Raw genomic sequence first — 17,142 nt, 5'->3', positions numbered from 1 at the left:
TCTCGCTCTCTTCCTCTCTCTCTCTCTCTCTCTCTCTCTCTCTCTCTCCCTCTCTCTCTCTGCCTCCTCTCTTTCTCTCCCTCTTTGTCTCTTCAGCTGAGCATATGGCAGGCCAAATGAAAAGCAGGATGTTCTGCAATATCGCCTTTCCCTCTGAATCATTGTCTCCCAAATACTTGATAAAGTACTTATTGTGTGCGTGTGTGTGTGTGTGTGTGTGTGTGTGTGTGTGTGTCTGTGTGTGTGATAGTAGCAGTGGTGTGTTTGTGTCTGTGTGTCTGTGTGTCTGTGTGTCTGTGTGTGTCTGAGCGCGAAAACAGGCACACGTTTTCATGTAGGACACATTTTTGTGGTTTGTTTCGATCCAGCCTCATGTGTTCTCATATTTCTCTTCTCCAAACTCTGAACGCGACATAATGATTAAGATGGGAAAGAGATACTGCACATTCTGCCGTGAGATAATGTAAACAGTGGTGTAGACCTGAAGCCATAGTATAAACTGCATGATTATTAAGATTTATGCTCCCGAATTTATCAGGTGATTTGTTACTTTCACAGGGAGCTTTCCTCTTAAAACATGTTCAAGTAAAATCTATATTGCTTAATACAGATCTACTTAATGCACATTTTGCATTAAGCTGTCCATGTTTAGAATTTTTTTTTTTTTAATAGGTGAAACACATAAAAGCTATATCTCATATCACACTGTAAAGACTGTGCTGTGATGATGTGTGCTCTTCTATCTTGAAACTGAAATGGCATCTTTTGTCATGTTTTGTGCTTCTCCCCTGTGCTTCCCTCTAGTGACCTACAGAGAGACAAGTATGGGAGTAAAACTTAACTTTGCCTATCAAATGTAAATTTTTTTCAGCATGCTTATTAAAAACAACCAAAACCCCCCCTGGCACAATCACTGGTTTACTTTAGGCCATTAACACACACTCAGTGAGCAAGTGGTTCACAAAATTATTTAGCACAAAATTCTGCTCTAATCTGAAAAGAAGCAAAAGATTTTTCTCAAGTAATTCGAAATCATCTCTGAGATCTGACGGCTTTATCGCAAATGCCCATTACTCTGCTTCTCTCTCTCTCTCTCTCTTCTGCTTAATTTGTGATTTTAACAGACCAAAATTGTGTTGCTTTTTCTTTTCTGGAAGAAAGGAGCATTTATCAGAAAGGTTTCTTTATCCTTTCTTTCCTTCTTTTTTTTTTTTTTTTTTTTTTTTTTTTTTTTTTTTTGCTTTTCTTCCAAATTGTTTGTCCTCCTGTGGCATTCGGCAGTCTCAGTGTCCAGTCGGATCCCCCTCACACCTTTCCACACAGCACCTGTCTGGACGCTAAATTGCCTAAACACATGGATGTCATGGCAGCAGCTGTTGAATTTTCCTTTACTCTCTTTTTTTCTTAATAACTTTGTCCTCTAATTTCCAATAAGCTCTGCAAAAGATATGCACTTTTAACACCCCTACTACAATCACAATCACTCCCCTTTTTTTTTGGACAAGGACAAATGTTCCTGTTAAATATCACATTAGTCTTCCTCTTAATTTTTACATCTGTTGTTCTACACAGAGGCATGTCAGCCATAGCAGAGCACATTTTTCCTTTATCTCCCCTCTCAATCACAGCATAGCTAATATTTATCCTTTTGCCTCTGTTTTCCATGACCTCCATGCTTTGAGAAATTCCTAACATGACCGTGTCCGACCTCTGCAGCGGCTGTGTTATTCTTGAGCTGTTCTGCTAGTGACCGGGGTCTCGCTGGGAACTGTCACTGTGACGGATGCCAAGTGCTGGGCTGCGGGCAAGCTCTGACCTTTGCCAGCTTTGGGTACACAAGCTGCCAACTAACGGACAGAAAGTGTACCAGCGCAAACAAAAACATGAAAAAAAAGAAAAAAGAAAAAAAAATATTTATATATATATATATTTATATATATATTTAGACACAGAAAAATAGCTGTTGACATTTAATTCATAAAAGTAAAAGCGGTTTAATGCTTGTTTGTTTCATTTGCTGAACCCTTGCTCTCGCTAAGTTGCAGTTAAGACTTTTACTTTATGTTTTGTTGTTCTTTTGAGTGATTCTTCTTCATGTTACAATAAATCATTTTACTTTCTTTTGTACATCAGCTGCTCTTAGACCAGATAGCCTGAGCAGACAGACATGATGTGAGTTGTCTAAAGTGAGTCTTTTCACCTGCTGTGTGTGGTGATGGTGGAGTGCTGCTTGTGGGCTCCCCTTGTAGTGAGAACAAAGATGGCTGTCCCATGTTGATACATGACTACTTTCCCTTTTCTGTCTATGTAATCTTTTCCCCATCTCTGTCCTTTTTCTTTCCCCTCGGCACATTCAACCTATTAGTTGCTAGAAAACCTGTAAGTGTTGTAGCTTGCCCGTTTGTGGCTTCATACTTGTGGACATCTACTTTTGCCCGGTGTGTTGTGATGGTGATTACTGTTTCAGTTTGTTTTCTTAATGTTGTTTGGGATCTTTTTCATTGCTTTGTCACCTTTGTGGCAGACGAAAAAGCATAGTGTTTTGCTTATTTTTAAGCAATTTTTAAAAGGGAAAGTAAAAATGTATATGTTAGAAAGTAAAATGGTTTCCCATTGCAAATAATGCATGCCTGTATATTGTATGTTAAGGATTGTGCCTAACTAATGGACTTATGGCATGGCTTAATTTGACTTGAGTTCTCTATGTGAAACTGCATCCTAAACAGCATTAAACCTTTGTTTCTTTGATGGTTATTGGTGTTGACTAATGTAAAATCCCCTCACATGTTCCTCTCTTTCCAGGGCACTCACTGAACAGTGCGGTGAGGGATACGAGTGCAATGGATACTCTACCGCTAAATGGTAACTTTAATAATAGCTACTCGCTCCGCAATGGGGACTTTGGCGACAGTGTGCAGGTAGTAGACTGCGGCCTCAGTCTGGACGATGCTGCCTTCGAGAAAATGATCATCTCTGAGCTAGTTCACAACAACCTGCGTGCCTGTAACAAAAGCCACCAACAGCAACAGCAGCAGCACCCCAGTTTACATCATCCGCCCCACCACCACCAGCAGCCCCCGCAATACCACCATCACCACCACGTGGAGCGGGCTCCGCCCAAGGTGACGGTGATAGGCGGCAGCAGCAGTGAAGACGACGCTATCGTAGCTGACGCTTCGTCTTTGGTGCACATGGGTGACACTGTGGGCCTCGAGCTGCACCATCAGCAGGAGCTGGAGGCGCCGCTCATCCCCCAGCGGACTCACTCCCTTCTGTACGCTCCCCAGAAGAAGGTGAGGACCGATGGGGGAGTTGATACCTTTGTCAGCCAGCTGACACCCACCAACCCCGACGATAGTCTGCAGTCCCCAAACAGAGACTCCTTGTACACTAGTATGCCTAATCTTAGGGACTCGCCGTTCCCAGAGAGCAGCCCCGATGTGGTGGAGGACCTGTCCCCTTCTAAGAGGAGCGAGAATGAGGACGTTTACTACAAGAGCATGCCTAACTTAGGGGGTGGCCACCAGCTCCAAGCCTATTACCAGATAGGCCGAGGGAGCAGCGATGGTTACATTATACCTATTACTAAAGAGGGCTGCATCCCTGAGGGCGATGTACGGGAAGGACAGATGCAGTTAGTGACAAGCCTTTAAATGTATTTAAATCGCCCCCCGAACCTCTTCCTTCCCTTTTGCAGCCCTTACCTCTTGGAGGACATGCGAGGGAAGGGATAGGGAAGGGAAGAGTTTGTTTTCTGTTTGAAGCAAGCCTGGAAGCCCTGTCATACACACTAGCCATTTACAAACCTCCCTTTCCCCCATCTGCATTGCCATCTCCTTTACCCCGGACATGCCACTCTTCCTACCTTCCCTGCAGACCAACAGACTTGGTGCACAGCGATGGCAGTGCAAAGTTTTAATGAGACTGTACATAAAATGCAGAGTCAAATTTCAAGTTTAAGAGACAAGCCAACTATGTATTTAAATGTGCTGCTGCTGTTGAGTAATTGAGAAAAATTTAAGGTACGAAAATAAAAAAAATAAATAAAAAAAAGACAAAAAAAAAAGAATAATTACCGACTACATCAGATCAGCAATTTCCCCCGGTCTAAAGGTTGTACATACACTCCCAAACATCCTCGTTGAAGCCTATTTTTTTTTTTTTTTTGTTTTGTTTTTTCTGTTATTGGAAACAAAACAACAGCCCTGGACCAGGTCATGGACAATGTTTGTAAAATGTTCCTGATCAGACTGTCAGAGAAGGAATATAATGTCCTGGTCGCCCAGAGTCGTTCTCCATCACAATGAAGTTTGGATTGTATAACCACTAGCAATCAAGCCCCTGGCCTTATATTTTCTCAACTGTACATTGAACTGTTGTCAAGGAAAATGGCTAAAATATATATTTTGTTGTATTGCTAGTGTAAAATAAAAATTCATGGGAAACCGTAAATATGAAGAAACCTTTTAATTGCAAAATTTTACGTTTGAGAGACTATTGTGTAGAAGTTGCACATATGTTATACAGTGTGTTTATGGTTCCAACACTTCATTCATGGTGGTATGTTTGAACGTAACGGCTTATGAAAAGAAAGGAGGATTCAACAAATTACAAAGATGCATTATCACTTTTTCCACTTGTGAACAGTGTTTTTTGCTTAAATGAGTTCCATTGATGCCGCCCATCGCAATATGTTCATTCGGCATTACTTTAGTAGAATGGGAATGCAAAAACCCAGTTAAAGTGATTTATGCATTGCACAGTTTTTTTGTGTAATTCTGAATGAAATAGATCTTTTTAAGTGATGGGCAAGCGCAACTGAATTGAAACCAACTTTTGACAATAAAGTTTCTATCATAAATGTAGTTCTTCCGCGTGGGTTTGGACATTTTATTTATTAAAATCTTTCCAAAAGATAAGTGGGAAATGTGTGAATATTTTCCAGCACTGGTATACATGCTGTACTGTAGCTCATGTTTTTTATGTAAACATGTTACCAAGGGGCTCATCACTTAAGACTGATGTAAAGTTCAACACTTGTTTAACAAATAAAATAAATGTGAGATTTTTTGTCTAATGCCAGTTGCTTTTTAATGTTTTCTGTTTTTGGTACTATTTGAGAAAACAGGTTTAATTATTTTGCTATGGACAAAATACACTTTTGACTCAGGTTATAAGAAAAGTCCCGAGCACCTTGAAAGGCAAATTGGTGGATTTGTTTTCTAGGGGATTTGTTTGCTTTATGTTCTGCTTTTCTTCAGTCGCTGCAGAGTAGAGAGAGCTCATTTCACCATATGTGTTAGAGAAGCCAAATCTTTCCATGTGATTCAAAGATGAGAAACTCAGGTAGGAAAACTGCATTGTAAATGTTCCTCTGTGTGGTTGTAACACTAATAAAGGTTCAAAATGACACTGGTTCACAGCATTGTCCACTTAGTATATTATTGAATGAGCGCTATAGTCCTGGCACCATTAACAAGCCCAGCACGATAGGAATCTTGTAAGATGTTGGCTTAATGCTGTGTGGGAGTGGAAACGTGTCCATGGGCCTAACAAGGGGTCAATGTTACACTTGGTTGCAGTTGTAGAAATATATTACATATAATATGGCCGAGTATGACACATATTTGCTCTAATTAGTGTCTGCTGCTGCTGAAGCCCACAGTCAGTTCCTGTGCGGTTTAAGCCTCAGGTAACACTAATTTATGAAGCATTTTAATATAAAATCCAGTTGAGGCAGAGTGACAGCTCTCAGCAGGGTAGCTGGAAATTGCACTGTTTACCATTTGGCATTGAAGGAAATGAGTCAGTGCAAAAATGCACTTTATGTCAGAACCGGTACACATAATGCTGTGTGGGCTGTGTGTTGTTTTGACTTTTCCAACAATTATGTGACATTTTGTGCAATTATCCGAGGCTACAAATTGTCATAGAAGAATTACGATTCTTTTTTTTTTGATCTCTTGTACAGTCCCCTTGAATGTCAGTTAGGAATCAAGTGTTGAGGTGACTGTTGACTATTGAAATGGCAGACATAATGACGTGCATAATAATGAGGAGGATACAAAATTGTATTGATTTCCACCCTGCATTGTAAAACATGCAGAAATGAATGTGAATACAGAATGTGAAAGGAATCCTTTTTAAAAAGGAAATTACATGTATTATACATCAGAAATATTCTGTAAACTTTAACAAAAGTAATTTTAAACAGCCAATCTGTGTTATCAAATATCTCAAGAAGGCTCATCCCACACACAGGAGTAACAAAAGCCTTTCTGTGTTAAACTTGAGAATTTTCACTGCGGTTAACACTAAAATTACTCTTGGAGCCACCTCTCACCAGCCTTTTCTGTTTATCTGAGATAGAAGAGACATTTCAATGCGTGATTCTTAACCGCATTTCTTACATTTCTGTGGCAAGAGTCAGAAGTCACTCTCCTCAGCAGACAAACAAATAATTGCCAACCCTTTCCTCACCCCTCCCTCACTAATGCTGCTTGTTTATCCTAACACAGTGACCTTAGACGCAGATAAACTCGGCAGGTAAGCAGGTTTATTTTCATTATTAAGGGCAGAGAAATATGATCTTGGATTGGCTATTTTGTCTGTGACAGGGAATGTGGACTCGGCACCCTCTAGCTTTGCGTGTGGCCTTCTCGCCATGCAAGAGACTCTCTAATTCCCCCATCTTTAGCTCAGGGAGAGACTCGCCCTTTGTCAAACACTGATTCAGAAGTAGGCCAGGAGCCGAGGGGCTGAGAGCTCGGACGCTCCCACAGAGGGGGAGCGAGTCGGTCCCTGGAAACAGGTAGAAAGTACTGTCAGCAGAATCGGGCTGAAACTGCTAAAGACGGATGTGTTGTTGACGAAACAGAGGCATGAGACTAATGTGTGACCAAACATGGATATTTGTGATTGTCAAGTCAGAAGTAAGTTCCAGGGTCCAAGGATTTTCTGTAGGATATGATGCAATTGCATGAAAGAGATTTTCCTGTTGATGAAATATTTTACGTGTTTTTTTTTTTTCCAAATCCCAAAATGCACTGAATGTCTCCCAAATATTTCTGTGTCCTCTGTGGGAGACAGGCTTTTCTAAAAAACATTTGGTATTTTGGTCCCACGGAGATTTGATAAACATTTAATTAACTAATCATCTGTTTAAGATCAACTGTGACGAGCGACATCAACTGAAATTAAATAATAATCGTGCTTCTTTTAATTAAAGATCATCATCACTTCCACAACTTTTTCATTCAACATCTTCGCATTTATATATATTTTGTAAGTCTCCAACACAAATCATTCAGTGTTTTTTTCCAAAATGTAAAGTGGTCTTACGAGTCTACATTCATGTGTTTGTTGGAAGTTCAGTTTAAGAAGTTTCATTTCAAACCCTGGGGGATTTCTCTGAGGTTATCAATAGCGGCTGCAATAGCTTCTGCGGCGGCAAGTCCTGTGAACGGAAAACACAGTGCCAATTATAGATGCCATCAACGTGGATGAAAGTGTTTGTGTACAAGCAAAGGAAAACCTCTCAAGCCACAAACAGTAACTGGCAGTGCAAAAGTAACTTCCCAAACTCTTGAAGTCAAAGGGGACCCTTTAACTGCTCACTCTTTTCTTCCCCCAGCCTCTTTTGTCCTGTCCCCAACTTCAAATATGCAGATTTGTGGCCCATGGGCGACTTAGATCCGGTCCCGTCGAGGTGAAAAATCCAATTAACCTGCAGCTCCAGCTGCCTTCGTTATAATCCCCTCCCATAATTATGAAATTACCAGATGCAGGATTTCAAATGAAAAAAGGATGAGAGCGACTGGCTCAGAAAAAAAGATGAAATAAACTATTCCCTGCCAGTATACAGAGTTCCAATTTACCTCAAGGGGGAACAGCTAATTCTTATGACTGGGTTTGAAGGTGAGACCTGCAAAAGCCCTTGTAATCAGAATAAGAAATATCCTAACAAAAATATGAGCATGGTGGAAATAGCTATTGAGATAAATGGATAGACCCTTACATGTTATGCATTTAGACTTTTGAATTGACAGTATAAATACACCAAATAAGTCTAAACTAATCTCTCCTGGTTTTCTACAGAGGATTTTGAGTCGACTATTAAAAGCTTTTACTTGAGAGGTCGAGATGAAATTGAAGGAAAGACACCTATATGTTTAAGTTCTTGTCTGAACTCCTGAGGGCATTGCAACTGGACTTACAGCTAGACAATGAGCAGCAGTGAGGTATAGCATGGCAATGTATGTAGTTTCTGTATTGCATTTAAAGTATTTAAACAGTGGTAAAAAAATAGGTACATTGATACATTATTTGTTCATGCATTTAAAAGTAATTATGATTGTTGCTCCAGCTCCAGTTTCAAGCCTGAGAAAAACAAACTTCTATTCCTCTGTAAAACTGCACACATCACATGGGGATGTCATCCATTCATCCCCAGACTTTTATATTTTTCAAAGAGCTGCTGTGTCTTGCCCTCAGTGCAGGCCCTTTCATCTCAATACTCTCTAAATATTAAAACCCTGAGCTACTGCAGCCCACAAAACAAAAGTCATTGATTTCTCTACTATTAATTCAGGTTTTGGTTCCCTCCAAACACCAAAAAAAAGCATTTAAATCGTCCTGTAAGATGGACACATTTTCATCTTGTGGCCAATTGAGCTACACCGTGGCTCAAGTGACAGTTAGTCAGTTAATAGTTTAAATTCTCCCTTTCTGTCTAATATTATTCATTGACACATAGGCATATTTATAATAATAATAATTTTATTATTTCTGACTAATACAGTACATGCAAATATCCACTGTAATAGTGTGTAATAGAGAGTATAAGACTGCTTTCTTTTCTTGTGTTCCGTTCCTTCGTTGCAGAGATATTCCATCTCATCAGTAAATCTAACATCCCTCTGATAAACTCATTGGCACTCGCCGGAGGGAAGCCTCGAGCAATAACTACGGGATCTCCTGCCGTGCACAAGCTTCTGCAGGCCAATATAGATAACTCCCACTCACACTTTACCTACTGTATGCCGAGACTCATGCAAGCTAATCCATTATGCGGCTGTACTCACGCTGCATCTACATCTATATTTATCATTCAGTGAGAAGAGAAGAGAGAAAGAATGTAACAACTTAATGGCCGCACACCTACTACTTTGCTTCTTAAGGGTAACTACTTCCATTTGTAAACGCAAAGCACTGTTGTTATTGTAATAAGCAGGTTCAGTGATACAAGAAAAAACACATAAACCCTCAAATTGGAGCAGGCCAGCAAGTATCTGCATCTGAACAAAACCTATCTCAACACACAGCAAGAATCTTTGCACACGTAAGTGTTTTACCTTTACCTTTCCGTGTTACTGTGCCAGCCAAGGCCAATGCCAATTTGAGTGAACTCGTTCACACTGTGTTTTAAGTGAAGTGATATTCGATCATCTTGCGTGGTTTTCGGCATGGGCATAGTTGTTTGTTTTTTTAACCGATAATCGATAAAAAATAAATTAATTTAAAATGGACTACTTTGCCTCTGATGTAGCTGCCTGTCTCCCATCTGAAGTTTCCACTCTGTGATCCGGAGCAATGTCCCGCCCACAACACCATCTGATTGGTCACACGTCACGACTAATATCAACTAAAATTAACGCTGAAGGCTGATGTGTAAGCAGACGGTCGCAGACGAGGTAGCTCTAGTTAACGAGCGGCGCTTTGGAAGGTAAGACAGCAGACATCACTGAAGTTATAATAAACATGCCAATCCTCTACACTGAAGTTACAAAAACACCACACTGATGAACAAGTTCATCCGTTGATTCAAGATACATCGAGCAAGAGAGAGAGATAAGCTATCGCTAACTGCTAAGCTAAAGTAACTAGCATCTGAACAACTGCTGAACTAGTGAAAGTCGCTAAAAGGGGCAGAAACCTGTGAGTGCAGGGGCTGAACTAGTGTAAGTTGAAATGTACTGTGGGTGGTTAGACACTGTGATGAAGAAAACAGCAACATTAACTGTGTTCAGACAGATCAGCAATAAGGTCTACCTGTAAAAGAAACTCCTGACACTGGAGATGATACACCACACTGACGTCAGCAAGTCAACGGTCTACTAGTTGACTAGTAACTACTGTTACTGACTAATACAACAGCCCTGCTGAAAATCCTCCTTGATGAAGATTATAATTGTTATATTGTAATATATATTAGATTATGATATAGTTGTTGATTCAACTGTATGATCATTTTTGAGGAATAATTTGTATGCTGGAACAGCAGCAGATCAGAGAAGTAGAGGAGGCCGATGACGAAAGAGATGCATCTTCAGGGTTTTAGGTTTTAAAATGATAATGTGATTAAATTGGCCCACACACTGTTATGGATTAATTGTGAATCACTAACCAATATTTAATGTAACCATAGTCCACCTATTCTGATGTTAACTTGTTAGTTATTATATAACAAATGACAATTTCCTAAAGTTTTAATTTAGTCTTTGATCTGGTACTCCATAGCTTTATTTCAATTTAAATACAATTCTGAATGTAAATTCAGATCTTATATGTTAGTAAACAATTTGGTTGACAGCATTAAAAAGGCCTCTTTGTTTTGGAGGGGTGGTGGGGTTGTTTCGCCCCTACCAATGTTGAGACCAAACCTATGCCCTTGGTGCCAGCTGTAACATAGGCTCAATAATCAGTGTGTGTCCATCACCAGCCATTTTTCTTATCAGAGTTAAACTGGGAACAAAATGCTAAACCTCTGCCAGTTCTCCCAGAGCACTGACAGCCTTCAAAAGAGCAGGTAATGCTTAAAAGTATTCATCAAAAATCAAATGAGACTCAAAGTCATATGGGGGTTATGTTAAAATAGAACAACCATAAAGTGATGTACAGCTGAGTACTGACCACCAAGAGTTGCCAACCACAAAACCAGCTTCATTTTGTTCTTAGAAATAGAAGAAAAAGTCCCAATTTGAAGGTCACTTTCTGAGTTTAAAGCATCCGGGAAACACTTCAGACCCTCCCTGATCTCTACAGTACAGCTCATTTTTGATTTAGCCACGTAAAGGAGAATTAATAATTATGTGAAAACTTATCATATGCTTAAGGGGGAAAAAAAATCATCAATTATTTCAAGTATTTTTATTTCCATGAAGAACACATAAGAAACTGCATGCTAGTGTAATCTAAGAGTGATGAAAACTTTGAATTGAATATGCCAGCTTTTAAATTGTGATTGATGCAATCTATATGTAAAAATATGCACAACATTTTCTATTTAAATGATTAAGGTATCAATATCTATTGATTGTACTTTGGCCGTGTTTCATCAAAACATCTTGCCTGGGAACCACAGTCACTCTCAGTGGGAAATAAATGGGATCCATAAAGCAGGCCCAGTACTGTGTTTATAATTGATAAGTAGAGGGAAAACAGTTGTAACCTTGAGTGTAGGTGTGCATTGCAACTGAATATTGACTCCGAGTTTCCTTGCTGGTGGCAAAGGTGCAAGGAGACTATGAAAACAAGATATAAAATATATTATGAATGCCTCAGTCGGACTGTAGTGTCTCATTAAGATTCAGAGGGGCCTTTGCAGAGGAACCTTGTCATGCTAATCCTGGCCAAGTGGTCCCACAGGGTCCCAGCAACTGTGAGCTAGCATACATCTTGAAAAACATTTCTTATCTGTGATCTTAGTCATATTACTTCCATTGCCTTTGTGTTGTCATTGTCCTATTTGTATAGTAGTTTGTCTTAGTCAAATAACTGGTTAAGACACTGAAATGCACAGGTTGCTCCACTTCTCTCCTCATTTAAAACACAGGCACGTATTCTTTTTAAAAATTAGTACTGATTGCACTGAAGTGTTAGAAATTCCTCCTCTTGTTTATGAAATGATTTGAGTTCAGGTCCCTTGCTTTATTAATGAATAGTCATCCAGTCCAGACCCAGAACAATGCAACAGGAAAACATAAACCCATCTGAGAAAGAGGAAAAGACAGAAGAATATACAGTACGCTGTATAATTTAATGTCTACTGAACCGGCAGGTCAGTTTCAATATAGCCTGAGTGAAGTGTTGTGAGATCTAATCTGATTTCATTTTATTAAAATGAGAATGCATTTCAAGGAATCAATTGCACTTTTCTGATTCATAGCAACAGTTTATTTCACCCACGGCCGGCAGTTACCAGCACGCATCACTGCTTTGTTGGCTGACTTCTGTATCTGTTAATGCGCATTAGATTCAAGGTAACCACAGTGGGGGAAAAAAACAGCGTCATATAAGATTTGAATGTTGATCGTATAAGACTGTAAATAACTTGTATGTCTAAGAAAATGGTACACTTTGAACCAAACCTGAAATGAACCCAAGGGTCTACCTAATATGATGACCAGCATGGTTTCTGTATTAAAACTGTATCAAAATATGAATTTAACACTGTATTTTGTAAGTGGTAGGATGGTGCTATGCAGACGAGAATGACAAGTGCAGCCCCATTGTTTCATTCCAAGCCCTGAAATCTATCCACAGTCAATTTCTTAGCTGATGAAATTACTGGCATGACCTTTAAAGCTTCCTCTTTAAACTTTTTATGTCTGATGTCTCACAAATGACAATAAGATGTCTTGCCAATCATGTAAATTACATCTCAGATTCAATGGATCACATTGCAGATAGGGAGGGAGAAAAGCATTATGTTGACTGAAAAAGGGAGGACATGCAATTAATGATATCTGAGCTGGGGTTTCATATCTCCAACAATCAAAATAGATTTAAATGATCAGATAGTTTAATGTCAGGCATGCTTCCGCCTTGCAAGCCATTTCTCTGTTAATACAGAAGGGTAAATTGCTTTGAGCTTATTTGTGATAATCGTAGTATTGACACTCAGCGCAATGAATGGTGCCTATTATATGTTCAGGCAGAAGCCCTGGAAATAGACTTTTAATTTGAATGTATTTCAATAACATTGAGTTTAATGGATTATGGTGGCACTGCCGCCTGATTGATTAGTTTCACCCTTTATGTACAGCACATGTCTGGCCGCCGCTGCGGATGTCCTAACTGGGATAGCATTTTAATGACTGGGGCTTGACTTGCATAAGCCTACAGTGCAGTGCATTCATTACGGTAAATGCTCTCTGTGCTGTCTGTCTTGTGTGGACCTACAATATTTCCTCCCCATGCATGAATTGTTGAAATGCATTAAAGCAGAGCCAGGGGGATCCCAACAGATGTTGAATGGTTGTTATTGTCTTTGGTACATCGGGGACTTTTCAGCTTGAAGGTGATATCAAGTAGGAACCACATTACGACTCACTTTGATGTTATAGCTTACAGCTGTGGCTGGCAGATCAGTGAAATGAGATCATCTGGAGGGATCATAGGGTGGCCTTATGGGGTGGCCACACAAGGTTATGCGCCTTAATTCCAGAGGCCGCTGAGGCCAAGATCCAGATGCTGTCACTGCCCACACTGAAGGGTGGCTTGGTATGAAAGAGCAAACTGTGCTTTAAATGGGTTCATTTCACAGAACAACTGCCAATCATTCCTGTGCATTAAGTTTGTGTGAGTTGCTGATGCCATGTTGAGATTTGTTCTGGTATGGACACAGTATGCCGTTTTCATTTGTATTCAGGGGGTAGCTCCTGTATCTGCAGGGTCTGTCTTTATGTGGCCAGTGTGCCAGTAGCATTGGAAGACAACCAGATGCAGAGAATAACAAGTGGAACCGAGGCTACAGCCAAGGTATCAACATGTGTCATCTGGATAGACGTGTCAATTTAAGTGTGCCACATGCAATGTGTTGTGCCTTGAGCAGCGCTCACTGCATTAATTTCCTGTTGTCTGAGTTCAAAGTGTTTGTCACCCAGTGTCACTCACATCGCCGGTTTCTCTCCCTCTGCTCAGGGACCTTGCTGTGGTTGCTGGAAATGTTGTTTCTCCTTAACAGTACACTGGGTCACTTAGTCGATAGTGGCAGAGGTCCGCTGGGGTCAGGGCAGCTGACTGGGGTGCCCACTGTCACCACTGCATGATAAAATGCTCAGAGGAGTTAAAGCCATAGTCAGAATGCTCCCGGAGGAAGAAAGGATGCAGAGACAGAGGAGTGAGGGAGGGGGTAAAAGGTGATGTTGCAGAGGAGAGTGGGTGGAGGTAGAAACAGTCGAGTTCAACAGAATTTCTGCTCTGCAGAATTTCTGTGTCTGCTGTGATCAGTATATAATGAACATGTGAAAGTGCAAGGCTGGTGGACAAACTAGGTGGCTGGACAAAACAAAGGTCCACTTGATTGAAGCAGCACTGCGGATTAACCAGACCCTCCGTACATATTTGCTCAGAGGCATTAATCAACAGTGGATAGACTACTCTGAATAATAAGCAAGCTGATTATCCAGCATTGAAACGCCCGCTCTTGTTCGTGATTCTGGGCATGAGCTGGTTTACAAGCCACTTGTTGGTTGAAAGTGATATAACAACACCAATTTTGAAACACAATAGTAAATCAGTGAGTAATCAGTGTTTTTTATTTACTTTAAATTTAGCACCTTCCATGAAAACATGATTTGATTAATGCCTTAATTTAGCATCTGCAAGAAATCAGAGACTGTTAAAAGAAAATGAAGCTACAGAATGACGTGTTGGTATTTGATTCACTGTGAATTTTAACTTAATCAACAAATATGTCCAAATTGCTGTGCCATTAAGTTTGATTTTTTTCCAAATAAATCTCTGCTAAATTTGATATGAATGATATTTCATATTCAAAAAACTTAGAATACAGAACATTTGAGCAGTATCACTGTGCCCTGCAAACTGTGATTATAATGGCATGATTTATGAAATATGCTATTGGCTAAAGTAGATATTGTATAAATGATTTCATGCCAGATATAATTAAAGGAGGCTCTTCCTACTCTTTCAACAGTCAGTATTCTGAATTACTGTGTATTCACCTTTACCCAACAGCTGTCGTCACAACTCATTATTATCTTTTAACACCCAACGTAAGCTGATTCACAGTGAAGGTAACAAACAGTAAAACCAAAAAAAAAACACTGTGACACCAGCCTCAGAACTATTTACTGTACTTGTAAAACACAACATCAAGAGAGCTGCCAACCTACGAAAAAGCAATGACTCATAATATCTATATAATTGGCACTGATTTGTAATCTGACACCTTTCAGTGCTAGTTGCTATTTGACAATGAGCATGATAATGAAAAGGTATCATTTTAGCACATCCTGTAATTAACCTCATGAATATATATTGGTTTGTAAGTTTTTCCAGCATCTTAGATTTTCACCTTTGCATCTAATCAACACCCTCAGCAGCAACTCAGTGTTATTAAGCCACAACCCAGTGAAAAAAGAAAACTGCTGACTTATCCTTTTATAGTAACACCACATACCCCTGCATACAAAAATGACTTTTTCTGACAAGTAAGCCAAATCTCTCAAGATAAAGTTGACAGACTGAGACAGTGTCATTCTCAAAGTTCTTTGATGTCTCATACCGACTGACAATGATCGTTTTAAATCCGCCTCACGGGATTGCAGCGCTCGAAGTAATGTCGATAGCGACTAATTGGGGTCATATACTCCATGCTTAATTTCATGAGTCTGCTTGGAGTCAATCTGGAGAATCCATTACATCATTTAGAAAAAGTTGACAGCAGTCAATTAATATTAGAACAGCTATGCAGTGTGCTAGCCACTTGTCTGTCTTAAAATGTTTGCATGTGAAAGTATTAGTAGGGATTAGGAAATTAATCTTGTAACAGTGCAAACAGGTGACGGAGCGTTCCTACAATTCATTCCTAGAAAAATTAAACTGCAGAGCGGATTAAATGAAAAATTACACATTACAGGCCTAATTCAGTGTTTCAGTGTACTTGCCGTGTAACCTTTTCTGCGTATCTTCCTGTCTTTCTCGTCCATAGTTTTGTTTCTGTGATGTAATGTAAATGTTTGATGAACATTTACTTCAGACGAAACGGACAAGTTTCCATATTTGTGAATCTGACTGTCTCTGCAGTAAACACACACTCTTGTTGTTGAAACTCTTTGTGTTTTAATTTTACATTTCAGTTTGACTCTTACGGAAAAATGTCCTGGCCAATGGCACAAATATATGACATTTCAATTTGAGAAAACTAATGAAGAGTCAGACTAATATGACTGCCAGCCAAAATATCCCTACTTTTTTTTACTTTCAAACTTTAATTTCTGATTGCGTGAGAAGTTAAGGTTTTGAGGAACTTTACTGGGTTTTGACTTCAGACAGAAAACATCCAGGTATTTTATCTACTCTGATTTTCTGTTTGCTGGTTCCTAGAACCAGGAGGCTGGAGGCCTGTCTTAGTTCCCTCTCTATGGGTTTTAATTCTATGTTCCTGTTGATCGCTCATTGATGTGACACACCTGTCCTTCACTAAATAGGTCACTTAGATGGTTTGTGAGAATGTGAAGTGTGCTGAAACTTTAAATCGTAGAATCAAAACTAAAAAGACAAATTCAGAGTTATGAATGGATAGTTCTCGTTCCTTAGATGTCTACCTGCATGCCGGCACTTCCTTACTAAAGGAGGTATGAGTTTTCTTTTAGTTTTTCTTAAATTGTAATTTAAGATTGTAGTTGAAGTTTTCGCAGCCTAATCACCACAGTGCTCCTCTGCTTCAAACCCTGCATACTAAAAGTGACCAAAAAATAAATTTTATATATATATATATATATATATATATATATATATATATATGAAATAAAAAATGTATCATGTCAGAATCAGTTGACAACCTCCACACTACCCCTTAGACCTGGCTGTCTCAACAACACCAGAAATCTATTCTGGGCCATTCACCTAAGATCTCTCAGTGTCCAAAACCTCCAGATCCTCCATGATATCTTTGAATCGCTGTCTTTCTTATCAAACACCTATGGCTATATAGCTACCTTGATACTGTTGCTCCAAGCAAGCTTTCTTTTCTGAAACATTGTGTAAACTCTCCTCACAAGGTACAGAAGCAAAATCAAAAAAGGAAAAAGCCGCAAGACTTTTTGGTGTAATTAAATTTCTTGTATTCTGTTACGAGCAGCCATTTAAGGTTGATATTATTACTCTGAGTGG

At 39.5% G+C, this 17,142-nt stretch overlaps 1 protein-coding gene across 1 annotated transcript in view; it reads left to right on the top strand.

Moving 5' to 3' along the window:
- adgrl2 (adhesion G protein-coupled receptor L2) overlaps window positions 1–5,340 on the top strand; it is a 73,962-nt gene extending 68,622 nt beyond the window's left edge. The window contains exons 24-25 of the mRNA XM_022761514.1: window positions 805–822; window positions 2,803–5,340. Of these exons, the coding sequence (XP_022617235.1) occupies window positions 805–822; window positions 2,803–3,653 (869 nt within the window). The 3' untranslated portion in view covers window positions 3,654–5,340. The remainder of the gene's footprint in view (window positions 1–804; window positions 823–2,802) is intronic.
- The last annotated feature ends 11,802 nt before the right edge of the window (window positions 5,341–17,142 follow it).

The sequence above is a fragment of the Seriola dumerili genome, unplaced genomic scaffold (assembly GCF_002260705.1).
Source record: "Seriola dumerili isolate Sdu_G_001 unplaced genomic scaffold, Sdu_1.0 BDQW01000002.1, whole genome shotgun sequence".
Classification (NCBI taxonomy): domain Eukaryota; kingdom Metazoa; phylum Chordata; class Actinopteri; order Carangiformes; family Carangidae; genus Seriola; species Seriola dumerili.
Note: the sequence above shows the minus strand (reverse complement) of the source record. Positions and strands in the feature narration are given on the sequence as shown.